This window comes from Onychostruthus taczanowskii, unplaced genomic scaffold (assembly GCF_017590055.1).
Source record: "Onychostruthus taczanowskii isolate IOZ18803 unplaced genomic scaffold, ASM1759005v1 scaffold9, whole genome shotgun sequence".
NCBI lineage: Eukaryota > Metazoa > Chordata > Aves > Passeriformes > Passeridae > Onychostruthus > Onychostruthus taczanowskii.
Window position 1 is genome coordinate 15,135,481 of NW_024506993.1, and position 25,437 is coordinate 15,160,917.

Below are 25,437 nucleotides of genomic sequence, written 5' to 3' on the forward strand. Positions count from 1 at the left end.
TTTTACCTAGCCCCTTTCCATGTCCTGACTGCCACAGAAGTAAATGGAATAACACTGCCAAAGGGAACTGGAGGAGATATCTGAAAGTTCAGCCTAAAGCATTCACACTAATACTCAATCATAAACCCAAATCACATAGCCAGGACTTGAGGTCATTCAAATATTTCCAACACATCTCAAGAGACAGGGAAGAGACCTTCTGCTTTGAACAGAGTTTTTCCTTACAACAGGCCTTTCCTTCAATCCCTTGTATTTTACTTTATTTAGCCAAGCAGGCACTTCCAACACAGCCTCTTTTCTACTCAACTATTGCTAAAAAACCAACTAATACCCTGAACACAAACCAAACAAAATTTTCAGTGGGTGAAAATGGATCTAAAATGTAAACTACTTCTCACCAGAAAATGGCAGTGCCCTTTTTTTCACTGAGATGTCAAACCATGCCCACTCCCTGCTCCCTGGTTCACATCCACACCAGGAAACACATGAATTCTGACTCACCACAGTGGAAGGAGTGGAGTTTCTCTCCTTTCACACATGGTAAACAAACACAGTTTGGACACTTTGTCACCCCATCCCAACCCCTCAAAACCAAGTAAAAGTAAGTCTAGTTCAAGGCAGACACCAAGCCAGGGAAACTGCGGCTCAAACCCCAAAAGCTTTGGAAAATTTGAATTGAGAAGGAAGATTAAAATGGAAGCACACAGACAGTCATCAACACGGTGGACAAACAGAGCCTTCCCGCAGGAGTGCAGGACTTCAAGCTGCTCTAAGCAAGGAAGCAGTGACATGCCAGCCATCCTCCTGCTGAAGGATGAGGCTGTAAGGAAGCATCTGCCAATAAAAAGATCACACATGCACCTAGGAGGGTGTAAAAGGAAACAACTACAGAACAAAGTAAGGCCCCAGCAGTCTCACAAAGAAAGAGCGTTACCGTTTCCCTTCCAGCATCTGCAAAGCAAACCTGCACAGAGCAAAGGGTGCTGTGCTTCCCTCCAGAGCTGCAAAGAGGTGCTATTGAAAATTCAGAAAGGACTGAGGTGGCTGAGAGTGGACAGTGACAGCATGCAAGCCTCCAGCCTCAAGATCAAAGCTGCCTGTAAGTTATGAGTGTGCAGAAAACCTATCAAATCTCATTTTCAAAGTTAGAACTGAATTGGGCCATAACTTTGCCAGGTGTTGAAATGTTCCTATCCAAAGGAGCATTTTTTCTGTCAATAAAGTTGCATCAATACAGTAGTTAATAGTGTTGACATGCTATTAACTAGAGAAGTAACTATGCCATGTATTTGGCTTGGGTAAGGGCTGGCTGTTAAAGATCAGCTGTATTTTATTTCAATCAAATAAAAGTTAAAACACAGTGACTATTTATCAGAAGGGAGGGAAGGAATGGAAGGAAAGGAGGGAGGGAAGAAAAGGAGGAAGGCAAAGAAAGAAGGAGGGAAGGAACTGAGGAAAAGAAGGGAGGAAAGGGGAGAAAGACAGGTCTAAAGTATCTCAAGATTATGAAATATTCCTAGGCTTACTTCAGGATACAAAATCTCTTGACAAAATGAGGTACAACAGTTGATTAATACTGTACTGGACAACAGGTCATATTTACAGTACAGTACACAGCCTCTGAGGACTCTCAGTACTGTTAATAATGAACTTTTCCCCACTCCCCTGTAAGCCTTTCTTACCTGCTGCTACAGCTCTCAAGAGCTTCTTGTCCAAAATACCCCTCAGTCCTTCTTTAAGGAAACATTGACAAAACATTTTTCCAACTGACTTCTAGCCCAGGAGCTCCATACCCCTTTACTTCTATTTGTACCCATTTTCTTGGACTTTGTTAATTTGGTTATTTGTGGCAAAGACATTTAAATTATCAGTTGTGCTCTACATAACTGAAACATGCTCTTTGCTCCTCTTCAGTCATCTCTCAGTATGAACTTCTCTTTAAGGTACATTCAGAACACAAACATAAATATTTTCTTTTATTAAACCTGTCATCTGAGTAACAGAAAGTGCTGAGAAAGACAAAAGGCAGAAAAGAGTTCAGCATCTCAGTTTTTACTTACCTTCATATTCTGCTTTCTTGGTTGCTTCCAAGTTTCTCCACTCAGTTCCTACAAGTCTGCTGAGCTCTCCAAAGGAGTAGTCTGGGTGCTGAGCTTTAATCACAGCTCTCATCTCGCTGCTAAACAAGATGTACCCACTCATGTTGATCTTCCTTTTTGATCCCTCCTTCTTGGTGCTGCCCTTAACAGACTTGGGAGTGGACTGTGAGAAAAAGCAGTTATGACCACAAGTGTACAAAAGAGAAGGCCAGAAGAGAACAAAAGGAATTGTGTCACATCACAGATTTCGTTCATTGAGCTGTTCAGAGATGTTGCCAACGTGAGTTGAGTAAAATATTTTATTTGCCATTGCACATTTTAGGAAAATGCTTTTCCACTTCCTCCTTTGCCTTTACAATCCCTACTCTCCCTCATTCCACCTTCTAAATGTTATTTTGCCTGTCAGACCTTCCTTTCTCTCCAGTGTTCACCTCTCATTACATAAGTAGCCATTTCTCCCTGGAAAACTAAAGCTCAGTTTTGCTGTTTACCTGCACCACAGATTCACACCATGTCCTTATGTTGATGAGCAACAAAAATTCTGCTCCTTTGCTTTTCCTACTATGAATGCCCCCCACAGTGAGAGCTCCTTGATGTTTTCAGCCACCAAAAAATGAACCTATTCTGACATCTCTATACTGAGATACCACAGCTGGAGCCCCTTTTTGAAGGCCCTTCCACCTATATTTGTCACAGGAGACCATTAATTCATCCATACTCTGACCAATAAGACCCATAAATGTGCATCACATCAAAACTCTCAAAGGCCTTTCTCACACCCCAAACATTACAAATCTGTCACATCTTGAAAAGTGCCATTGTTTCCAAGTACATGGTGGAGGCAAAAAAGGAAACAAAAATACATTCAACTGTTTCCTTTGTCACCTGAAATTCTGACAATTTTATTGACTCCTCCTACTTGCTGCTTTGACCCATAGTTCAACACTCTCCTCTCAGCTAAAAACAAAGTTTTAGTAATATCATGATGCTTTAAAAGTCTTGCTTTTTAAGGCCCATTTAAATGTAATTCTAAACTTCACTGTACTAACTTGCAATCCACCCTTGAAGTTTTCATTATGAACATGAAGACTGGAGGAAGTGAAGAAAACTTCACATAGGGTTTGGGATGATACACAGGGCAGATACAATTCCATCCTGGCTCCTTGGGCAAGCCCACACAGGCAGGTGGAGAGTGCTCAAACCAAAAAGAGGGACTTCTAATTATACTTTTGGCTCCTGATACATCTGCAAACAGAGAGCTACAAGTTTACCAGCTGTTGTAGCCTATATAGCTCTTGCAACAGTTTTGATAACAGTAACCTAATCTAAAAGCCTTCTCATCAGTCTGGAAGGACAAACAGGACTTTGAGAAATCATGATCATTCCAAATTTGGTTCTTGCATTCTCTGTTCTTTTCCATCTCCCATCCACACATTTTTACAAGAACAGTCTTTTCCACTGGAGCCAAATAACTGCATATTTACTTTCAGACTTGTTAAAAGAAGAAATCAGCCAGGACCCCCTTTCATGCCTTTTCTCAGCCATTGCTGAAGCAAACAATGAAGCTGCACATCTTTTTTTTAAGTACTTTCACTTGATTCACAGCAAACTGCAGCAGGAAAGCATCACCAACCTATCTGCCAAGCCCCACAAGACCACACAGTCACTTGTCTTGTCTCCTCGTAGGTGTTATAAGAGCTTCTTTGTTGGCAGAAGAAAAAAATGAAGTTTAAAAGTTCTGGGGTTTAATAGCTGTTAGATAAAATTCCACTTCTACTGGAATACTCTTCAAGAATTTTCAAGCTGCTTATAAAATTCACCATGTTAAACAAGAGCAGTGAGCAACCTTGCAAGGGAAAATGCATTTGGTGGTTGCCCACATGGCAAAACATCACACTCAAACCAGGCAAAAGCTTTTAACTTCAGCAACTCTTTCACAACATCCAAATACATTTCTACCCCAGGGTCACACCCTTTCAATGTAACGCAGCAGAAATCCACATTGCTGGTCACAAGAGAGTCTGGAACTCCCTCCTGTTCCCAGCAGATCATTCCCATTGCCTCTTTAAGGCTGGCATTAGCTTGGATGTGGGAGTATGGTGACACAGATAAAAGGTTTAATCCAGTGGCAAAGAAACTTATTTTGATTAGTTGAATTTCCAGCTAAAGCAGTTCCTCACTCTGCTTCCACACTCAGTAACACAAATTCCAGGCCTTGTGTAAGGAAATTTGTATTAGAATTTTATATAAAGACCCGATACTTCTGAACAAGTGTCACAGAAAATCTCATTATTAAAAACAACACTAGCACATAAACATGTACTGGGTTTTCCACAGCTGAATGATTTCTTTAAAAATATTTTAATGGAATGAAACACTATCATCTGGATATCATATTGGACATGCCAACATTGTCTTGTGCCATTTACTCCATACACTTATAAACTTCAGTATAAGTCCTCTGTTTGTACATGATAAAATTTTACTTTCTTTATTTGGATTGGGAAAAGAATGTGGAATATCAAGGTTTAAGAGTTCCTGAAGGAAAGTCCTTACCTGAGGTGGAGTATAAGGCATTATATCCAAATCACTGGCTAAGGGGGCCTGAAGCTGAGGCATAGAAGGTGTTTCAGTCATATCACCTTCCTCTTCTCCCATATCCTCCATGTCCTCATCACCTCCTTCCAACTCAGCAAACTTTGCTTCCAGCTGCTGAATCTTCTTTTCCAGGAGAGGAGATGGCTCTTTCTGAGGAACTATGGGTTTTCTGGAAGGTGGAGGAGGAAGACAAAAAGCAGCTGAGAACAGACCTATACCTCACAGGAGAAAGAAGTTGTTTTTGAAGAGAAAATAAACTTTTCTTAATTTCTGACTGAAGAGTATAGAAACAATGGTGACTTGAGATGTGCCTATGCTTCCTTTCATAACCATGAAAGCAGAACTAATTAATTAGCAGAACTAATTTTGTGTCTGTGGCCAGTTTTCATTTCAGTCACTTGTTAGAAAGATTTTTTATGAGTTAGAAGGGGATTTCAATACAAGCACTTAATTGCCTTCTACTGTAGAAATCAACACCACAGCTTCCTTAGATTTCACATTTTACTTAAGTTAGAACTTAATATACTTATTTTATTAATATGAATGTTCACCAAAAGATTTTCCTTACTTATAATGAGGACTTAAGTATTTTCACAATCTCCAAGAGAATGCACCAATCTGATAAAGTAATGACTTTTCTTGAAGTCAGAGGAAGAAAAAGAAAACATCCATTGGTATTAAGACCATAAAAAGACAGATGCTATCTGGATTTCTTCCCAAGAGTGTGGTTATCTAAAATTACACCTCTGACTTCTGTGGATGTCCTGGGTCAGGCTGGGATGGGGTTAATTCCCTGCACAGCAGCTGAGAGGTGCTAGCCTGCTGTAATTAGTGCTGAACAGATCAGCCTCAAGGCCTTTCTTCTTCCCCAATCTGTGCCCCAGCAGGCTGGGGCTGGGCAGTGATTAGGGAGAGGAGACAACCAGGACAGCTAAACCAAACCAGCCAAGTGGATATTTCATACTCTGACACTGTGCTCAGCAATAAAATACGAGGAGGAGAGGACAGGGTATATTCAGGGTTATGGCATTTGTCTTTCCCAGTAACCATGACATGTGCCAAGGCCCTGCTTTTCAGGAAACAGCTAAACATCTGCCTGCTGATGAAAAGTAGGGAATTCATTCCTTATCTTGCTCTGTTTGTGCATGTAGCTTTGCTGCACTTTTCCAACTGTTTTTAACTTGAGCCAGGAGTTTTTCTTCCTTCTGCCCTTCAGATTCTCTCCCCTATTCCACTGTGGGGCAGTGAGCAAGAGGCTGGGTGGGGGCTTAGCTGCCAGTCCATTACAATCCAGAGGAGTGCACAGGTGACCCCCTCATTCCCCTCACATTTTTACCTAAAATAGTATATTTCATCATCTACAACTTTCGCAGACAGTGAAAACCTCTTCAACCCCTTGAATTTCTTCATCTGTTTGTCGCTTTCGTTGTAGCGGCTCTCGCAAAGAAAGACGTCGTTTTCGGAGATTTCTGTTGGTCTGCACGAGAGGAAGTCTTTGAATGACAGAACGACACACTTTCCTGCAGAAATGAAAGAGCTGGGTAAGAAGGCAGCCACATTTGGAGATTGTCTTTGAGAAGTGTGGAAAGTCCATTTTTTTGCCTGTCTTGTAAGTCTGGAAGATTCCTGGCATTTGGCGCAACTACGGAAAATACATCAATTGATATTCCAATCAAATGCCACTCACAAGAAACCTACAGCAACTTAATGCAGCTTTTGGATTTCTTTTAAGACCTAGAGAACCCACAAAATCACAAGCTCCTATGATCACTGTCAGTTATCATATTTATCATAGCATTACAACTCCAAAACAAAGTACACAGCCATCATCTTCTGCCACAAATCAAATTTCAACCTCCTCCTCCTCCCTTCAACTTTGCAGGTAATATGTGCTGGAGTAATTACATTAATATGCAAGAATAATGGAATTTTCTGTTCTCTGGCTGAAACGTTCACTTTCATATCATACATGTAATTCCCTTATTGTAAAAAAGCCTCCTTATAGTGAATTCTCATCACAGGTCCCACAAGCAGGTAAACTCACTGAATAGTATCTCCTCCCTCCCTCAATGAAAAAGATGTACTTGGAATCAAGCCTACACATAGCCTTCAATCACTTCAGACTGGGTAGCAAAAGAAGATGCCCATCAGATTAAAGCTGTTAACAATTACCCAAAATGCAAGTCATGGGACAGGTCTCCTCCAAGTTACTCAAAAACACCTCCTTCTTGTAGAACATTTTAGTTGGCTCATGCTCAGTTTCTTCAGGATGTATAAAGATTGGACCAAAGAAATATGCAGCTCCATCTCGCACCCACATCTTCTCAATTCTGCAAAGAAACCAACCCAGCAACATAAATGAAAGGCCATTTCTCCCAAATGAGGCAGCAGGATGTTCACTGATGGAAGACCGTCAGTGGAAGATGAATACAGAACAGCCAATTCCAACCACACAACCAGACCAGGTTTTTATTAGGCAGCTAAAACTCCACCTCAATCTATCAAAATCTTCTAACACTTCCCTCACTTTTTTTCCCACCTTCTTTCATTCCTTTTTGCAACCAGCCCCTCTTTTATCCAAGTTATTTTTCCAGGTGTAAACTGCAAACAAAGAAGCTGCCATACCTCCCTACTCGAGGCCGCACCAGCCCGTGTGATTTGATGAAGACACAGTCCCCAACCTTCAGCCACATGTCATTGTAGCAGAGCTGCTCAAAGTAATGGCAACCAGGTTCCCCATTGGACATTTCTACTGGAACATCTTCCTTGTCCTGCAGGAGAAGAAGCATTTAGAAACTTGAGGAAGGAGAAAAACCAAGCACAGAAATAAAGAGATGTCAGGTACCAGCAAAAGGCTTTGCTCTATCTTTATGTCAACAACAACAGGTAAGCACTAAGCAGAGATGTGTGTGCAAAAGTTTCCAGAATTAAAACTGCAAAGCCAAAGTTAACCTCCATGTCTGTCACAAGCTTTCCCACTTCACAAAGCTCTAATTTTGCCAGAATAGTAATTTACAGGTCTTTTTTTTTGTTCTAGGGCTTCAAAGTAAACTGGACAAACCAAGCCTTGTCAGTTTGATGGTTTAAAGTCCAATAAAGTGCTTGGGGAGCAAGAACTAAATATATGGCCAAGCTAACAGACACAAATGTAATGATTCAACTCTTATACAATAATGTGAACACTCCATGTACTGCTTACAAATTCATACCATCTGCCCTATTTAATTTCTTACTTTTTAGTAAGAACTCAAATCGTGCCTCAGTCCATCTTTCAGCTTGGGATTCCAGAAAGCCAAGGAAACACAGACTGTCTCACCAAGGCATGGAAGGAAAAGATCCTATGAGTTTTCATTCTCTCAGAAGAATTAATTCCATCTTTTGCCATGATGTGAATAAATATACTAACACACACTAGGTGTCTGACAAAAGCTGACAATGGGTGTGCTGGGTACTGTGTTCTCAGGTTAGAAAATGCAAAGTGGATTTTTCATGGGCTTTTTTAGTGATTTATGATATTTTATGAGTCTCTTATTTTTTCATGGCTCTAAATTTATTTCAGACAAAATGAACTAAATTTAACTGATTTTAATACACTTACCTAAATTTATTTGTTTTCTTAGTCTAGGTACAATAAATGAACCATTTTATCCACTACGTTGGACAGAAATATTCTTAAGCATTTTGACAACAAACTACTTACTTATCAACCACAAACAGGCCACAAACAATAGAATATTATGTGTTACTTACTGCTGCCTAGCTACTGACTGTTTTACTGAAATGCTACACAACAAAGCATTTCAGCACTGCCATGAACTAAAATCAGACTTTTAGTTCTACAGGTTTTTAGGCTTAGAGCAGGCTTTACAATAAAAGTGTGATTTTCTGAAGTGGTAAAAAACCCAAACCAATCCCATCACATGATCACAAGAAAGAGGTTTGTAACAAATATTTACGCCGTTTATTATTTTCTATCTTTTTATATTTTGATTATGTTAATTTACAAATGCCTGTAATATAATTTATAACAGAAGTATTATATTCATTTATATTTTATTGTGTCTGGATGTGGTGAAACCCAAGCCATGAGGGTTAATATTTTGTCATTCTCTATCTGTCAAATACAATCCACATTCCCCTTGCATACCTTTTCAAGATGAAGGATACTTTCTCCCACCTTACTGTCCTCCAGTGTCTCACTGTGTTTCTCCTCATCTACTTTGTCTGTATTGGCAAACACAGAAGCAACTCTGACCACAGGCAGGGGCACATCTCGTGGGACAAATCTAACAGAGCTCACAGGCATAGTCCACAGTTTAATCTTTTTAAAAGACTTTGTCTTTGCAGAATAACGCGACTCACACACGTAGACATCCTCATCTCTGAAGTTTTCAGGGCACAATTTAAAATATTCCTGCAGATTGAAGGAAAAATATTAAGTATTTCAGCAACACCCACACTCCACAGACACACAGTGAACTCCCTCTCATGGCTTCAGTTTTTTCTCTGCTTCTGTCAGAAGCCTTTTTACTGAGTTCTCTTCTTCCAGTTTGATGTCAGAGTTTTACTAAGAATAACAACACACAAGAGATCCCACCTTTGGAGAAGGAGCTAATTCAGTACAGGTTGGCATGTGAGAAAAGTTAGGTTTTATTCATTTCCCAATGCAGTGCACTAACAAATACAAGATCTGCAGCCTGAAATCACTTTCACAAGACTTCTGAGCTTTGACTTGTGAAAAGGACAAGTTCACCAAGCCAGGGGTGACCATAACCACAAACCAACCAGCACAGGGCAACTCCAGTACCCAGGTGAACCACATATCTCAGGAAGCAAAGGAAGACCCAAACAGCCCACAGAAGCAACACCTATTTTATTTAGGTATTACTGGAATGTCTCTCTGTTAGAGTGCCTACAGCTCTACAGGAAATAGCAGAAAGCATTACTTGTTTTATAAATTAGTCTGAACAGTCTCTCACCTTGACGAACATGACCACACATTTGCCTAAAATTTTGCTAACAGGAACTTTACTGTAATAATCACTTTTAAAAACTTCTTTCTCCAGGAATTTTCTTGTTGCAAGATGGAAAGTTTCATTTGGTCGATAAAACCAACAGCCATAGAGCCATTTCTCGCCTTAAAATAGAAAACAACAAAAAAAAAAGGGAGATAGAAAGAAAAAAATGTAAAATGACATTCTCTAGTGCATGAGCCAAGTAAGAACAATTAGCAATTGGCTGATTAATCAAATAGTCATGTAGTCATTTATACTAGGAGCAATCTGCTTTTAAACAGGGCAATAGTCAACTTTCCAGAAAAGGAAAACAAGTTTTTTTTAAAAAGCCTGCCAATTGTTATTTCTCCTGTAAAACCTGACTCAGCAAAATAAAGGAGAAATTTGTTCTTATTTACAGATCTCAACTTTCAGAGTTTGAAATGGCTTTGAAGTCCACACAACAATCACCTGATTATTTAAAGAATCTCAGGTAACTGTTAGTAAATTTTTAAAAAACACTTTCTTTGATTTTATGCTGTGACAAACTACTCAAATTGATAGCAACAACTTATAAAGAAGTTACAAATATGTACTATTTTTCTAAATCAAAGCAAACCTGTGCCCATCTTTGGTTCAGATTTCCCAGCACAGAAAAACAGTGTTCTTCTGCACCTAAATTACAAGGAGTCCATCCAACTCAATCCCATCCCTGCAAGGCTTACAATTTGAGGGTAGGCAGCAATGAACATCAAAAAAAGTCCACACTGTCCCAAGAATTTTCTATTTGTAATATCCTTTAGAAAAAAAGCAACTCACAAACAACAACAAAAAAATACCCACTGGCTCAAACAGTTCCGCAAATAAAATAAGTAACACAGGGAAAAAAAAAATCAAATTGGAAGCTTAAAATAATAATAGTAAGTTTCACCCCAGTGTTTTCCTGCAGTAAGGAATCCTTACCAGCTGAATCTTCCCACAGCCTCTCGATGCAGACGATGTGAGGCTGCAGGCTGGCCTCTGCAGGCTCCACATACACATAATCCCCCACATGGTACATGCTGTTCTTGAAGCTGCAGTCCTGGCTGTAGGTCCGATGCAAATTCGACAGCCCAGCTGATCCAGAGGAATCTTCGCTCTTTTCAGCTTCTTATTTCAAAAAGGGAAAAGCAGATGTTAGTAATGTCACATATCTATGTTAGCCGAGATTCTTGATGTCAGTGCCTCACTTTGAGCTTTATTTACTTTACTGTGCTGACATCTATGAGGGAAGATCAATCACATTAGAAACATGATACGTGGACAAAATTGCCAACAGCTGTGCTCCTGTCTGTGGAAAGGCGCAGCTGGAGAGCTTATTTATTCCTTTAAGCATGGTGCACAATGGAGCACAGACAAACAACCAGGAACTGTGAAATAAAGGACCTGCAGGGTACGCTTCATGCCCCTTCAAAACAGTGCAAGCCCACTCCCCTGCACATCCACAGTAGCCAAAACACAAAAGGCTTCTCAAACCTCAGTTCTTCAGCAGTGTTAAAAGCATGATCATAAACAATACCATCAGTACTTGTCAAAAAGAAAATGACTAAAAGGTCAATGGGAATATTCATTGTTAAGTTTATTATGAGCAGAAATCCAAAGTAAAAAACTACTGCTTTCTTTTATGATATCCTTGAAATAATACTGGTACCCCAATGTATTAAAGAGTTCACATAGGAATAATATCTACCTACATCTCTTTCTTAAAACCTCTCTGTCCCAACTGATAAAGATCAAAATAAAATAAATCTCTCATAACTTGAAAATAAAAGACTGAGGGACAACTAAACTACTGAGGTCCTTTCAGCAGACAAAGCTGCAGCAACACATTATATGTGTGGGTACATTTTTCATCTGGTACATTCAAAATTAGTGAAACAAAAGTAGGTACCTCTCTTCTCCTCCTCCCTTTTGAGCTTATCCTCCTCTATTTCTTTGGGCAGCTTTTCCTTCTTCTCCTTTTCTACATCGTTGTGAAGATGCTTGGTGGTGTAGCTGAGAGCAGGCGACAGCAGAATCTCTCCATTTTTACACAGTTCATCTCGAATTTTAATGAAAAACTGCTGAAGTTCCACTGCATCTTCATAGATCTCTGAATCAGTCCTGTCCAAAAACATGAGCACCAGGGTAAAAACACAGTTTGTGCAGGGTCAAACAGGAGCCTAAACACACCCATCAATCACCACTCTGTGATCAGTTGAAAGTTTCACTCTGACAATGGATAACTCTGTTTGCTCATAAGCAGCAGGAGACTGGCTTGAAGCCATGAAGCATTAAGTGAAGCTACACCTGTTAGTCCACTGTCAGTTTGCATTATAGTTTACCCACCAGAGTATTTTGGTATACACCAGTCCTGAAATGCCAGGAAAATCAAAGGTAACTAGTTGTGACCAAGGCTACTTGTCACTGGACCTCTACAATCTGTTAACTTCTGAAAACTTGAGTAATAACAGTACTATTAACAAAATTGACTTATTTTAACTATCCATACTCCTCTTAGTAGATGTTTTAAGATCATTTTTTACCTCCTCTCTCCACAGTCAAGCTCTCACTTGCACATTCACAAAAAGGCTACCGAATTCAAGCAAAACACTAAAAGAAGTTGCAAGTGTTCATAGTTTTTGCACCATAACTCAACCAAGTGTGACTGCTCCAAAAGAGTAATTCAGTATTTGAACAGTTAGAGAACAGCTCTCTTCACTTCTTCAATTTCAAAGTTAGCAGGAACGTTTTTGCCATAAGGTGCTCCTTTGGAAGATTGTCAAAACGATCTCTTAGTAGAAAACTATTTCCTTCCTTGGTTTCAAATCAAAGCAAATGTTCCACTGAAGACCTGCTAGAGCTTTTGAGATTTAGTTTTCCAAACACCCATAACAAGTAAAGCAAACACCTCAAAAAACTTCAGCCTTTGTCTAACATTAAATGCAAGCCTGTGATAAAGGCTGATACCTATCACCTTCAGGTGATACCTGAAAAATAAGGGTTTCCTCACCTGTTCATTCTCCGTGCCCTCTCCAGCACCTCAAACATGTTCTCCTGGAACAAGTCCAATCTTCTATAGCGATTATTTTCAACATTTTTTCGGATAATATCAAAAGTCAGAGGAGGTTTATTTGGGAAGTTGGGATCAACAGCAGGAATCTCAGCTAAGGAGTCGCTGTAACACCTGCCCTCATCATCCTGGTGGCTCATAACGGATACAAAGAGGTTATGGATAAGTTCCTGAATCAGCAAAGTGACATTGGGCACATGAGAATCCTCATCTCCTTCTATTTCTCTCCGAGTTTCAAGCAAAACCTTGTGGAGTACCAGGGCATCTTTATAAATCAAAGACTCCGGCTCATTGTACGTGCAGGCGTTATTGAACATCATGACAAAGTCCTCCACCATGGAGTCGATGTCCTGGTATTTGTTGGCCATCATGTGGCTCCTGATCTTCTCCATGTCCACAGGCTTTTTGATGGTGACGTAGTAGTCGGGCAGCTCGGAGCGGGAGGGCAGCCGCAGGAAGATGGCGCTCAGCCGCCGCCCGCGCTTGTCCGTGTAGTTCTTCACGGCCTCGTACACCTCGTTCAGCTTCTGCTGCATTGGAGTCATGTACTTGGACTTCTTGGGAGAAATGCCACTTTTCCTACCTAGCATGATAAAAATAAAAAAGGAGTTAAAATGACAAAGCTGAGAGATGTTTCTTTGTCCATCTCTAGTTTCCACCAGAGAATTGTTCATGGGAGAACCACTTCATGGCGTGAGCAGAAGCCTCATAACACAGAGCCCGTTCCAGGCTGCAGCTTCCTTTACTTTTCATAGCTCTATGAATTTTTTTGATGTTCTTTTTGGCAAATACAGAATATGTTGCTCCATGCTCCACCTGGCAAAGGCCTCCTCAGGCTTCAGCATGAAAAACATCTTTTCCTACCTAACAGCATTAACAAACTCCTCTAAACTCATTTTGGTTTTACAGCTCTCCATGAATTTGTCTCTGCAGCTGATAAAAATCCTGTCATCACAGGGTTTTGCTATCACTAAAATTAAGTATTCAAAATATTATCAGACTCCTTTATAACATGTCTATGCCAAATTAGAAAGGATTATTTTAAGTAAAATGTAAATTAAGGCCTCCCATGGGATTATCAGGTTGGCTTTTTGACTAATTCAAGATCTCTGTTACTGCACTGCAGACTCTAAGTCTACACCTGTACTTTACCTAGGAGCTGTACATTCAATTTGCAAGAGGACTGCGTGCAGTTATTTTCTTTAAGGTTTTTGTGCAATTTTAACCATCTCAGTTTGCTCAGTTCTGAAGACATATTAAGACAACATAAGATTTGAGCAGTAGCAAGGCTGTAAGGGCAACAGCTCGAGGAACTTCACTTCCATGTTCTTCATGGCCTTCAATAATCTGCCAAACAGAGTTCACTTTTTTTTAATCATTCTGTGGAAATCCCAGACATTTAACCAGTGAAATTAAGAGGTCGGCTCAATTTGAGAAGCCCTTACTTGACTGAGCACACAATGCACCACCTAACATTTGGATAACACTGTACGACTTAATCCTTCCACTCATTCCCAAGTCTTTTTTCTTCACTCTAAGTTACTCTTTTAGAAAACACTGCATGCAACAACTTAATTCTATTGTACACTACAGACATGCCATTGCTATCAAGATTTTGAAAACATAATTCTTCTTTCCTTGTCAGTGTTGACAACTGTTAACACTGTGCAGAACATGTCTATTCCAAAAGGAAGATCTGTTCACCTCTATTGTATTGTAAGTATTGAAATGAGACAAGGCAATGCACAAGGTTGTCTTACTTAGCTTTAGTTTAGGGGATGCAACATCATCATCTTCAGCCAAGGGTCCCAGCTCTTTTCTTTTTTCTTTAAGGATCTTTTCCAGCATATGGGCATCATTGTACACCTATTAATCAGTAAAGTAATCAAAGTCCAACCAAAACAAGGTTTACTGTGTTTACTAGTTAAGAACTAGCTGCTACGAAACACTGCAATGTTAGTTTTGAAAAACTGAAAGCAAAATGGAGTATTTTCTTTAAAGTGTACCTTTCATAAATAAGCCTTTCTTTTTAACTGACATAAGTAAGCAGAACTGATGACACCCTCTGAATCAGGGAGCTACAATTGTTGAAAAAATTATTCAGTGAAGATACTTCTCTCTTCCAAAGACTACAAAATGGCAAGGGGTAGCTGTGTTATCAACTTGCTCACCAAACCCTTCTGCTGAGCAATGTAAGATCCCATGAACCACTGAGATTCCACCAAGGTACAAAGGACTAGAACAGTCCTGGGTCTTCAAACCCAGTCCTGGTGATGAAGTGCAGCTGCTGACCAAGGTTCTTATTAGAAACAGCTGGAGGTTTCTAACCACCGCCACCCTGTTTCACATCATTCCTGCTGCCTGAGAAACATCACAATATAGACACACCCAACAATATGCCTGTAAATGAAAACCATATCGCTTTCAGACTCATTTTGCTAAACTAAACAAGTCATGTCTTCTAGTCTGATCTCCTACACTCTCCACTTCCATGAAAACAAAGCTGTTTTCCTTCTAAGACAGCCTTCCTCAGAAGTTCTTTCTACTTTAATTCAATAAATAATTACAATAATTACTATGTGTCATAGTCGAAGTGAAAGCATCCTAAGAGCATTTTATGTCTGCAAAGCAGCAGAGAGAAGCTGCTGGCCCCAGGGAATACCTGGGAGCCCTCCTCGTTGTAGTGCCTGGCGTTGCGGAACATGAGCTTCATGTCCTCGATCATGGCCTCCTCCGCCGCGTACTTGTCATTGCGGATGTTGTGCTCTATCATCTTCAGGTCCATTGGCTCCAGGATAATTTTGTAGTAGTCAGGATAGTCCTTTTTGGATGGCTTAACCATGAACAGATCACAGAGCCTCCTGCCCGTGCCGGGCTCTCGAGCTTCCAGAACCGCGTTGTACAAGATCTTCATCCGCTGCTTCCGGATGTTCTTTTTACTGTGGGGTTAAGAACACAAAGGAAAAGAACACATGTCAGGGGTTCTTAGCCCCAGTTCCAACACCGTTATCAAAATGGTGTTATCCTCCACCATGAAGAGACAACCAGAACCACCTAAACACACACAAGAAGTTCAACATTAAGACGAGAATTTGCAAATGACAACAGCACCACAATCAGGAGCCTGACACAGAAACAGGAAGTGACTCTTTGAGATTACTGTTCTCTCATTGACCTTGAGTTCAAGTGTTCTATAAAATAAACCAACTAACTCATTTTTCAAAGTGCAAAGGCCAAAAGGAACTCTAAGCACTTTGCAGATGCAGAGAAAACAAACCAGTCAGGATCAGGCATCTGAATCCAAGAGCTCAAGATCCAGAGTGAACAGGGTAAAAACCACCAGTCAGGACCTTAATGATTACTTCTGGTGAACACAGAATATCAAACACATGAGATATTTATCTCAGAGAAATTTTGTACATTCTTCAGTACCAAGTAAGGACATCAAGGATGTAGTAGAAAGAAGTGCTTAAATATGTCAATCCAAATGAAGTCTGAAGTCAATAAAGCTCACCAAGACGGCAAACCCAGGTAGAAAATGGTACATGCTATCCCCCAAGTGTAAATGTTGCAGTCACCCTGTGTGTAGCTGTTATGGTTGTCTCAAGAAATCTGACAGCACAACCAAGACACAGCTTATCACAGAAAAGTACATGGCTCCCTGCACACATAGTACATGGCCTATAAGTAAATCAAATGAGGGAGAAGAAAATTTATGTCAATAATGTGTAGTCTCAGCTCAGATACAGATCTGCAATCTCCTTAAGACTTATTCAGGTAGTTATAACTTTGACTATTACATTTTCTGCAAAGACAACAACCACCACAAAAAATTAACTTCAATTGCAGAATGTGCAAAACATCCCAGTACAACTTACGAGAAACCAAACTGCAGCACAGATTTCCCATGATGTGCATCTTTTCATTACACATTTAAAATATACCTAATTCAGCACAGTCTCATGCTCAGATATCTCTTACTCCTTGGTGAGATCAGGAAAATAATGAAACAAAACTAACAACAAAGAAAACTCAAAATATATGTTCTATAGGCTAAACATTACCACTGCTGGCAAATGTTGGTTAGTTGTTCCCACTAGCAGGTGAGCAATGCCAGAACACAGACATGCTGCCAAATCCCCCATTTTAATGTGTTTCCAGGTTTTTCTCACTCATTTCAACAGATACAGGAAAAGCAAAACCAAAGCAGAAACAGCAAAAGGTCTGCCAATACTCAAGATTCGTGTCATGTATCTGATACATAAAAGTGGACATTCAAACAACTTTCTTCTGGGTAATTTATTTTCCCAATAGGATGAATTTTGTATGGGTTATCGGTTTCCTTTTCCAGCAACATTTTGGAATTCCTCTTACTGCTTCACTTCTGTAATCAGAAGCATTTATGATCTTTTCCTTGCTATCATTCAGCAAATGAATGGATAACAAGCATTGAACTGACAACATCAAAAGCATTTCCAGGTGCTCTTCAGGCATCATTTTGATCTCCCTTGCCTACCAACACGGGAAATCCCTTGTTCCCTTTCCTCTTTTATTGTTCTTAGATGACAGGGCCTGACAGATTTTTTCCTTTTAAGCATTTCAGTAGTGTCTGGCACAAGGTGATCAAAAGCAACATGGGGTTAAAAGGACTCTGATGACAATTTGACTTGCTTGATTAGGTTAGTACTTCTTTTTGTATCTGAAGATCACAAAGCTAATGATTTTTGTAATTTGTTCCTTCTTGATTACTTGGTTCTGTGATCTGCCTTTCCTTTCCATTTCTTCTTCCCAGCATCCCTAGACTGCATCACCTCCTAAATCCATGTTCATATTTTCTCTCTGAAGCTTTTTAATGAGTGTACATTTCTGCACTTATTTGATTGTTCTTCAGTGACTCTTTGCTGATGCTCTACTCCACTCCCTCCTTCCCTCCACGACTGTTCTCCCTTTGACAAAACAAGAAATAAATATCCACGAAGCCAATGTTCACAAGCAACATCAAAAAAGATGCGGAATTACAATTTTACACTGGCTGTTGCTACCACTGCAATATTATCTGAGCTGGACTTTACTTTAAATGACACCATAAGGCAGACTAGAGAAACCACCTTTTGCTGGAGTAAAATGCATCACTAGTATCAATTACAAAACAGCTATCACCACAAAGAACACCTTCCATAAGGCATTATTATGCCCAATAGAAGAGTCTACTGCAAATCACTGGGAACTTGGTTTATGTTACAGGACTCTCAGTAATCAACCTCTTGTAATCAGTTTATCTATTTGTCAGGCTGAAATAAAACAACTCTCCCAAAAAAAATCCTGAAATTTACTGGCAAAATCACCTAGTTCAGTGCAATTACAGTGCCCATTTTACTTATTGAACTGATGTTGACAACAGCCAACTAACAGACCAAAACAGGGAATTAATAGTCAGCAAATAATTTTGAATTAACTAGACTCAACACTTAATGATGTTTCAGAATTACAAATCCTTACACAAATGCTAAAAACCATGGTTTAATACTCTCTGTAACAAAAAGAGACGCAGCAATGTTATGGCCTGCAGGAACTACAGAAGCAGGTACCTTTTCCTTTTTGAGCTTCCAGTATCAGAAGTGGCAGAAGAAATCATGCTGTCCCCATCCTCAATGTCATCTCTCCTAGCAAGCTCCTTCTTCTTTGCCTGAAAAAAGAACAAATCCCTGAAGCCAAACTCCTTGCTGGATACTTACAGAACAGAATTAAAGAGCAGTATAGTTCTTTCTAACTGACAGAACAACTTCTGAGGAACCAACTTGAAAACAATGCCATTTCAGACTTAGCTGGAGCACTTAGCTGGATCACTTAATGAAATCTGAAAGTCAATTAAAGGCAAACTCCAAAAAAACCCTACATCATAAATTTTCTCACAATTTAATTAGGTTAGGAGTCACAGCAAGGAATAAAGTGACTGAAAAAAATCACAGAAAGCAGCAGGTGTGCTGAGGAAAAAATCACTTCATGATGCTCTCCATTCCCATACTTCCCTCTAAACAAGAAAATACTTCTGTAAATACAGTTCTAATTAAAAATTATTTTGGAAAAATACCCATTAGAGAAATGAATTTACATGTGAAGTTATATCCTTCTGCTTGTTGTCCTCCACTTACCTGCATAACCTGCTGCATTTTCAGCACCCTTTTATAGATGGCAGAATTAGGGACATTGTAGCGCTTGGCATTTTCAAACATCAAATTCAGATCAGCCTCCAACTGATCTAAAGTTTCGTACTCATGGTTCTTCAGCTTGGTTCTGCAAAAGAGAAACACTAGTCAGCTATTTCACTAGTTACACAGTGCAACATAGTTCTTTAATATCTTCATTTTCATGATAAAGCAATAGGCCATGAGCTCTAAGTACAGAAATGGGATTTACTTTTTGATACTCTAGTAATATCTTCCACTTGTAACCATATTAGGGAAACATATCTCCTCCTCCTCAAATAATGGCTTCAGTAATTTTGGAAGTTGTGGAGACTGAAGTCCTGTTTTCATTCTTGGGTGAGATGTTACAGGTGAGGCAGCAGCACAGGCTGCTGACACTGCTGCAGTGCCCCTGAGCCCTGACCTCAGGCCAGGCCAGCTCTGCAGAGCCCCAAACGCTGCCTTCCCTCCATCAATTCCACTCATCTTCAGTGACAGCCAAAAGCACCCAGCACCTCCTCTGCTAAGCCCTCCAATCTGTGCCTTCCCTTAAAGAAACACGTGGCTGTTGATTGGTGATACCTGCAAAGTGCACTTCACCTGAAAACACTGAGAAGAGGAGTAATAACAACAAAGTCATTTTCATATGCTAAACACATGAATCAACACCAGTTAATGTTTAACTTAATGAGTTTTCTTGCACAATGCTGGAAGTTCTAGACACCCTTTTTAAACCTTCCAAGACTTCATTACACACAGCAGAAAATACTAATCTGCAGCACCCCAAGCCTCAAAGCCTGTCACAGCTGCAACACAGCTTCCTCCCACTCCTGCCTGCACATTCACCAGTCACACACCACCTTTAAACCCAGCCTGTTTCTGCAGCACCTGGCTGAATGTGTCCCTGCTTGATGGAGCACCATCACTACCACGAAATAAATTTAATAGAAAACCTTTCACTCCCTAGCTTGCTCCTACCACCACGTGCTTATCCACTAGCCAACAACCAAGGTGCAGGCCATCTGATTTTAAGCAAACCATTTACATTCACAGCTGTGCTCATCAAAGGCCTGAAGCAAAAGTAAAAACCCAGACTTAGGTCTGGAATGGTTTGGAAAGTGGCAACTCCGAACCAGGGACATGAGGAATGAAAAATGAACAGGCACAGAAGTGACCCTGTTCTAGCCTGCAAAGAACCTCCTCTCCTACCATTCTCTGTACTGCTGTCAGCAAACAACAGGATGATTAATTAGCTAGGTTATTTACATAAGTACTTTGAACAGATTTAATTACACTCAAACTCAGCAGAACTTAAGCATCATGACTTCTCTGGATTTAGAGGATGAAGTACAGCTCCACAATAAATTTTTAACAAGCCATCTCATCAATCTTGGGAACAAAGGATTTTATAAACATCAGTTTATTTCACAAAGTGAGGCTGAAACTAACTGAACTCATGGCTCTACAGAAAGCCACTGCCAACATAACACAAATCATATACTAGAAACTAAGACAAATTTCTGTGAAAATTATTGACAGGGATATAACAGTACCTGAAAGCACGAGTAAAACTAGAAAAAATTTCCTTTTAAACAAAATGACCTTTGCAAAATGAAGAAAAAAAAGTTTAAAAGTAAGGGTACAGTTTCATAAGGCCACTAAGCCCAAAACAACACTGATATGACATTTAATTTGGTTGAAATCAGAATATTAATTAAAAGAATACTGTAAGTTGGCACTCAGCTCCCTAAAATGTCTACTGCAAACTCATCAGTCCTTCCAGGTGGAATATCTGCAAGGACTGAAGGTGAGACATACTCTTTCCATATAACCAAAAGATCCATTTATTAGACAAACAGCCTAAAAATTTCTTATTGAAAAACATTCAAACACCAGGAATAAGATCAGTTATGCAACCTATTTTCTTTTATTCAGAAATTGTGAAGTGCTAGTCCTGCCTCTCCAGGGAAAAACAACCCACTAACAAAGGATGAGTGGGATCAAGAAATGCATTTGACAAATGTCAAATATTGAAGATGACAGTCTTCTTCTAAAATACATTGGGAACCTTCTTTACTTCAACCTGTGATTTTATAAACCTAAAACATGCACTGAAAGTACTTCCTAAGGTAGGAAAACTGGTTACACAAACAGAAGATTTAAAAAATATACAATATTCACCAAATAATAAGTTATATTAAGTGACAAAAGGAATGAAAGAACCACTGAATCTCAGATAAAGTGAACATTTACAGTGTATTCCAAATATTAGAGACATCATTTTTTCTTCCCAATTGACTAATTCATGAATCAAGCAAACAAAAATACAGAAATTCTCCATAAATCCTTCAAACTTTACCCCAGTCACCAGTCTCTTATACTCCAAAATTAGTTCCACTTTTTGATTTGCCATATTGCTAAAACTGATTAAGTTATATGGCAAAATGTGCTTGACCAGGTGATGACATTTACTACAAGCTCCACTCAAATTATTTATAACTAATCCAAAACCACCAAGAGCCACCATAAAATTCAAGAGAACCCCAACACATCACATAAACGCAACATTTAAATTCTTGTGTCACAGAGTATTGTCCAAAAAGGATCACACTCATTAAGAAAAATTTATTTGAATTCCCCAAAAAGTAGCTATGACACAAACCCAAGTGTGTTTGACACCAGATCCATGCACATTTTTAAAGCTCAGCTGCAGCCCCAGGAGCACAAGACACCAGGGTGTGTTGTGAAGGTACCAATTTCAGTGCCTGTACTCCCACATGTGTTTCAGAGAGCTGCTGCCAGGGAATTCCCTGGCACACCTTCCTCCTCTGGGATAAAAAAGCCTGACCCACTTGCCTAGGGAATCATACTTCCCAACACTGTAAAATTTAATAAGGAACAGTGTTCTTGTAAGCCTGCCAGGATCTTGTGCACTTGGTAACTGAACTCATTCTCCTGCACCTTCTCCTGACTGCTCCTGTGGTTATTTGTAATTAACAGAATGACTCTTCCCCAGCAATGTCAACTCTGCATTAGGCACTTTCACAACATGTCAAAGCCATAGCCTTGCCAGCATCGTGCCTTTCTTTTTGAAAAGGATTTTCTTGTTCTCCAGCTCTGAGCTTTGCCCGCTTTGAGGCAGGGAATTCTCCTCAACGTGCTCAACATCTGGTGGGAGGGAATGAAGGGACAGCCAAGGTTACCTCAGCTGTGTCCACTGACTGGGCAGGAGGTGAGTGGGACAAAGGGAACACATGAAATTCCATGAACACAAATGGTTTTTACTGTGAGGGTGGTCAAACACTAGCACTGGCTGCCCTGGGAGGATGTGGAGACCATCACAACCTGACTGGACAGAGTCTGGACACCAGGCTCTGGGTGGCCCTGCCATAGGGCTTGGGCAGGATGGCTTCTCTCCCAGCCTCAGCTGTTCTGTGATTCTGTGAGCAGAAAGCCAGGAGGAAATCAGGAGACATCTAAAAGCCATCAGCATGATTACCTCCCACACCCAGGAACAGCTCAGGATCAGCACTCAGGTCAAACAACTGAGGTTCATAACACTCAAAGTGACTGAGAGGCTGGGATAGGCAAAAGCCCATTAAACCAAAACACACTCACACACTCCCTCTGGAAATCACGAATTATTTTAAAGACTTTTCCTGCTTTTAGCACACACAAACCCCCCTGAAATACATGACTAGCTGTAAAATTTGCAACAGCCACACATTTCACAGCTCACTCTGTCAGGACAGCTGAGGCAGCCAGATGCCTGAGCCCAAGAGACATGAAACAGGAAAGGCAGGCTTCACTCCACCTCCTTCAGCTTTCCACTGGGACACTGAACTTCTCTGTCCCCATCTGGGAACAGAAGATATGCTCTATTTATGTACATCTCAAAAAAAATCCCCAAACCACCACCACAAGAAAAGAAGGGAAAAAACCCCACAGAAAACCAAACACCCAAAACCCCATAAAGAATCTCCACCCCTAATGAGTAGCAGTTCTGAATACCAATAACATATTAGCAGTATCAGCAAAGCCATAATGCTTCAGTTTTCCCTAAAGCCCATCAATTAAGAGTACATAAGCATGACTCAAAGGCCTTTGAGGTATAGTAAGAAGTGAAGATGACAAGGGAATTTAAAAGACAGCTGAATTTCAGAATTTGAAGGAAATTAGACTCTACAAATATTGTACTTTAATTTGTGAGCTTCACACACTATTTCTAAAAAGCCTGGCTGTTCCTTCTTTTTATTTTCTAAGCCCCCAGACAGTAAGTCAAGTTACTTTTTTCTACAGTTCTTCATACACTGGTATGGAATTTCTGTGCTGCTCACAGAGCCAGATGCAACCTGCCTACACTGTAAGGAAAGCAGAAATACAGCTGCCTCTCTAAGGCAAGTTATTTGTTCTATAACTGATATCAAGGGTATTCTTAATGGAAAATCTCTCCAAAACAAATCTGTTTATATATAATTTGAGCCAGTACTTTTAGGTACATTCAGGCACAAACTGTCAATGATTCTTCTTAATTTCATTGTTTGTTTTTTTTCATCAAGTACATTTTGTACTTTGTTCAAGGCGAGACACTTTCTTTGCCACTATTACAGCTGTACTAAGACATAAGAAAAAATGCTTTAAAGCCAGTGATGGAGAGATAACCAGTGTGGCAGCTTTTATTCCCCAGCACATCAACACACCCTCTGACAATATAAAAAACCAAAAAGCAGCTTTGTTAGCTTCTGATTTAACAAAGACCCTGCTCATTCAACTATTACATCAAGTCTGACAGACTGTGTTATGGTATAACTAAAATGTACAGACCTGTGCATCAGAGTGGATTACAAAGGGATGAGCAGGGCAGGGTGCAGTGCTCCCTCACTGGAGCTGAAGGACTGGCACTTGGGCAGGGCCTGGAGCCCCAGTGGCCACTGGGCAGGAGGCTGGGCAGCACCATTAAAGCCTATTAATGCTCCCAGGACCCTGCTCACACCCATCACACTGCCTTATCTTGAGCCACTAAAGAAAGACACTGCTCACCTCACTCAGCTCTGTAATCTGACAACTGCACTCTGGCAGCTCACAGACCTTTCATGGCTCACAGATTTGTAAATGGTAGCTTCAGTCCAGACCAGGACATCACCATGAAAATAATTATTCTCCACAGTTACACAGTGACCTAGACAGGAGGATTGTAACTGCAACCATCTTCCTACAATTCACACTGAAGACTTTTAACTTTAAAAACGTGGCAGTAAGAGGTAATCAAGCCATCAGGTCGGGGAAAAAGAAAAATGGAGTTCTGCAAAAGCTTTCATCTCTGCTGCACACCTAGCCTTCAGAATTATTCATATGGCAATTTTCAGGCACATTACAAATGAAATTCAATTAAAAATAAACTCAACAGCAGCCATGTACCACAGATGAACCAAAGACTGATGCAGACTGAGCTGAAACAAGCAGCAATCAGATGTAGAGGAGAGATGGTGCAAACATGCAGTGTTTGCACTGCATTAGGTACCAACAACTTGACCATAAGAGAAGACTCAGGGAATAAAGGAACCCTTGAATAGTTTCACACCAGATGTAGTTTGCATTCTGTTCTCTTACCTGATCTGCTGCAATGAAATGGGTGTTTTAATCTGCTGATAATAATCAGGATACTTCTTCTTGGAGGGCAAGTGGAAAAAGGGTTCAGAGATGAGCTGGCCCTGGTTATTACGGCAGCTTCTAACTGTGTCATAAAGCTGGTAAAGAGGATTGGAAGTGTCCATGAACGAGGTAATGCTCTCAGCTTCTGACTCTCCCTCTTCATAACGAGCAGCAGCTGCACAGAGAGAAAAGAAAAACAGGAAACTCAACAGGACAACTCAGAGTGGGTGTTTTGGTGGATAAAGGTCTAAAGCAGAAGAAAAGGAAAGCCCTCTCTGGCAGTCAGATACACGCTTCAGAAAATGACACAACACACATCTAATGAGCCTCAAGCTGACCAAAAAAAGCACTTTATTGCAATCCTTTAGACAATATCAATCACAGCTCAATACAAAATTGTGAAGCTTAGCAGGAAAAAATTGACACTAAAGCCTGATGATGCTCCTCTAATATATTCAGCAAATGAAGAAGAAATAAATGTTTTACAGTGATTACGTAATAAGCCTGAAAAATTAATAGCATTAAAAAATTTCATAGCAAACTTTTTTGGTTATCTTGTTTCAGGATTAGGATGAATTAAAAAAAAAAAGCTATGAAGAGCTAACACTTACTGCAGATAAAATTAGGAGAAACATTAGATGAACAACAGAAACACAACAGGAAGGAGAAAACACCGGTACTGGAAACACAGGATGGGAAGCAATAAATGGCCAATCCTTCTACACTTGTAAGTCACATAAACAGTGCACTTTGTACCTTGCAGACAGATATATATAAAATCTACATGGCTCTGCACATGCTAGAGTTAAATTATTCAC

General features: G+C 40.1%; 1 protein-coding gene across 12 annotated transcripts in view; it reads right to left on the reverse strand.

Moving 5' to 3' along the window:
- PBRM1 (polybromo 1) overlaps positions 1–25,437 on the reverse strand; it is a 53,627-nt gene that overhangs the window by 13,447 nt on the left and 14,743 nt on the right. For all 12 annotated transcript variants that reach the window (XM_041425597.1, XM_041425591.1, XM_041425593.1 and 9 more), the window contains 15 exons: positions 24,578–24,794; positions 18,935–19,076; positions 18,371–18,468; positions 15,445–15,721; positions 14,543–14,648; positions 12,723–13,365; positions 11,622–11,833; positions 10,655–10,840; positions 9,677–9,834; positions 8,845–9,111; positions 7,323–7,468; positions 6,870–7,027; positions 6,034–6,217; positions 4,656–4,866; positions 2,061–2,262 (listed from right to left, as the gene is read on the reverse strand). In XM_041425597.1, coding sequence (XP_041281531.1) covers positions 2,061–2,262; positions 4,656–4,866; positions 6,034–6,217; positions 6,870–7,027; positions 7,323–7,468; positions 8,845–9,111; positions 9,677–9,834; positions 10,655–10,840; positions 11,622–11,833; positions 12,723–13,365; positions 14,543–14,648; positions 15,445–15,721; positions 18,371–18,468; positions 18,935–19,076; positions 24,578–24,794 — 3,207 coding nt within the window. The remainder of the gene's footprint in view (positions 1–2,060; positions 2,263–4,655; positions 4,867–6,033; positions 6,218–6,869; positions 7,028–7,322; positions 7,469–8,844; positions 9,112–9,676; positions 9,835–10,654; positions 10,841–11,621; positions 11,834–12,722; positions 13,366–14,542; positions 14,649–15,444; positions 15,722–18,370; positions 18,469–18,934; positions 19,077–24,577; positions 24,795–25,437) is intronic.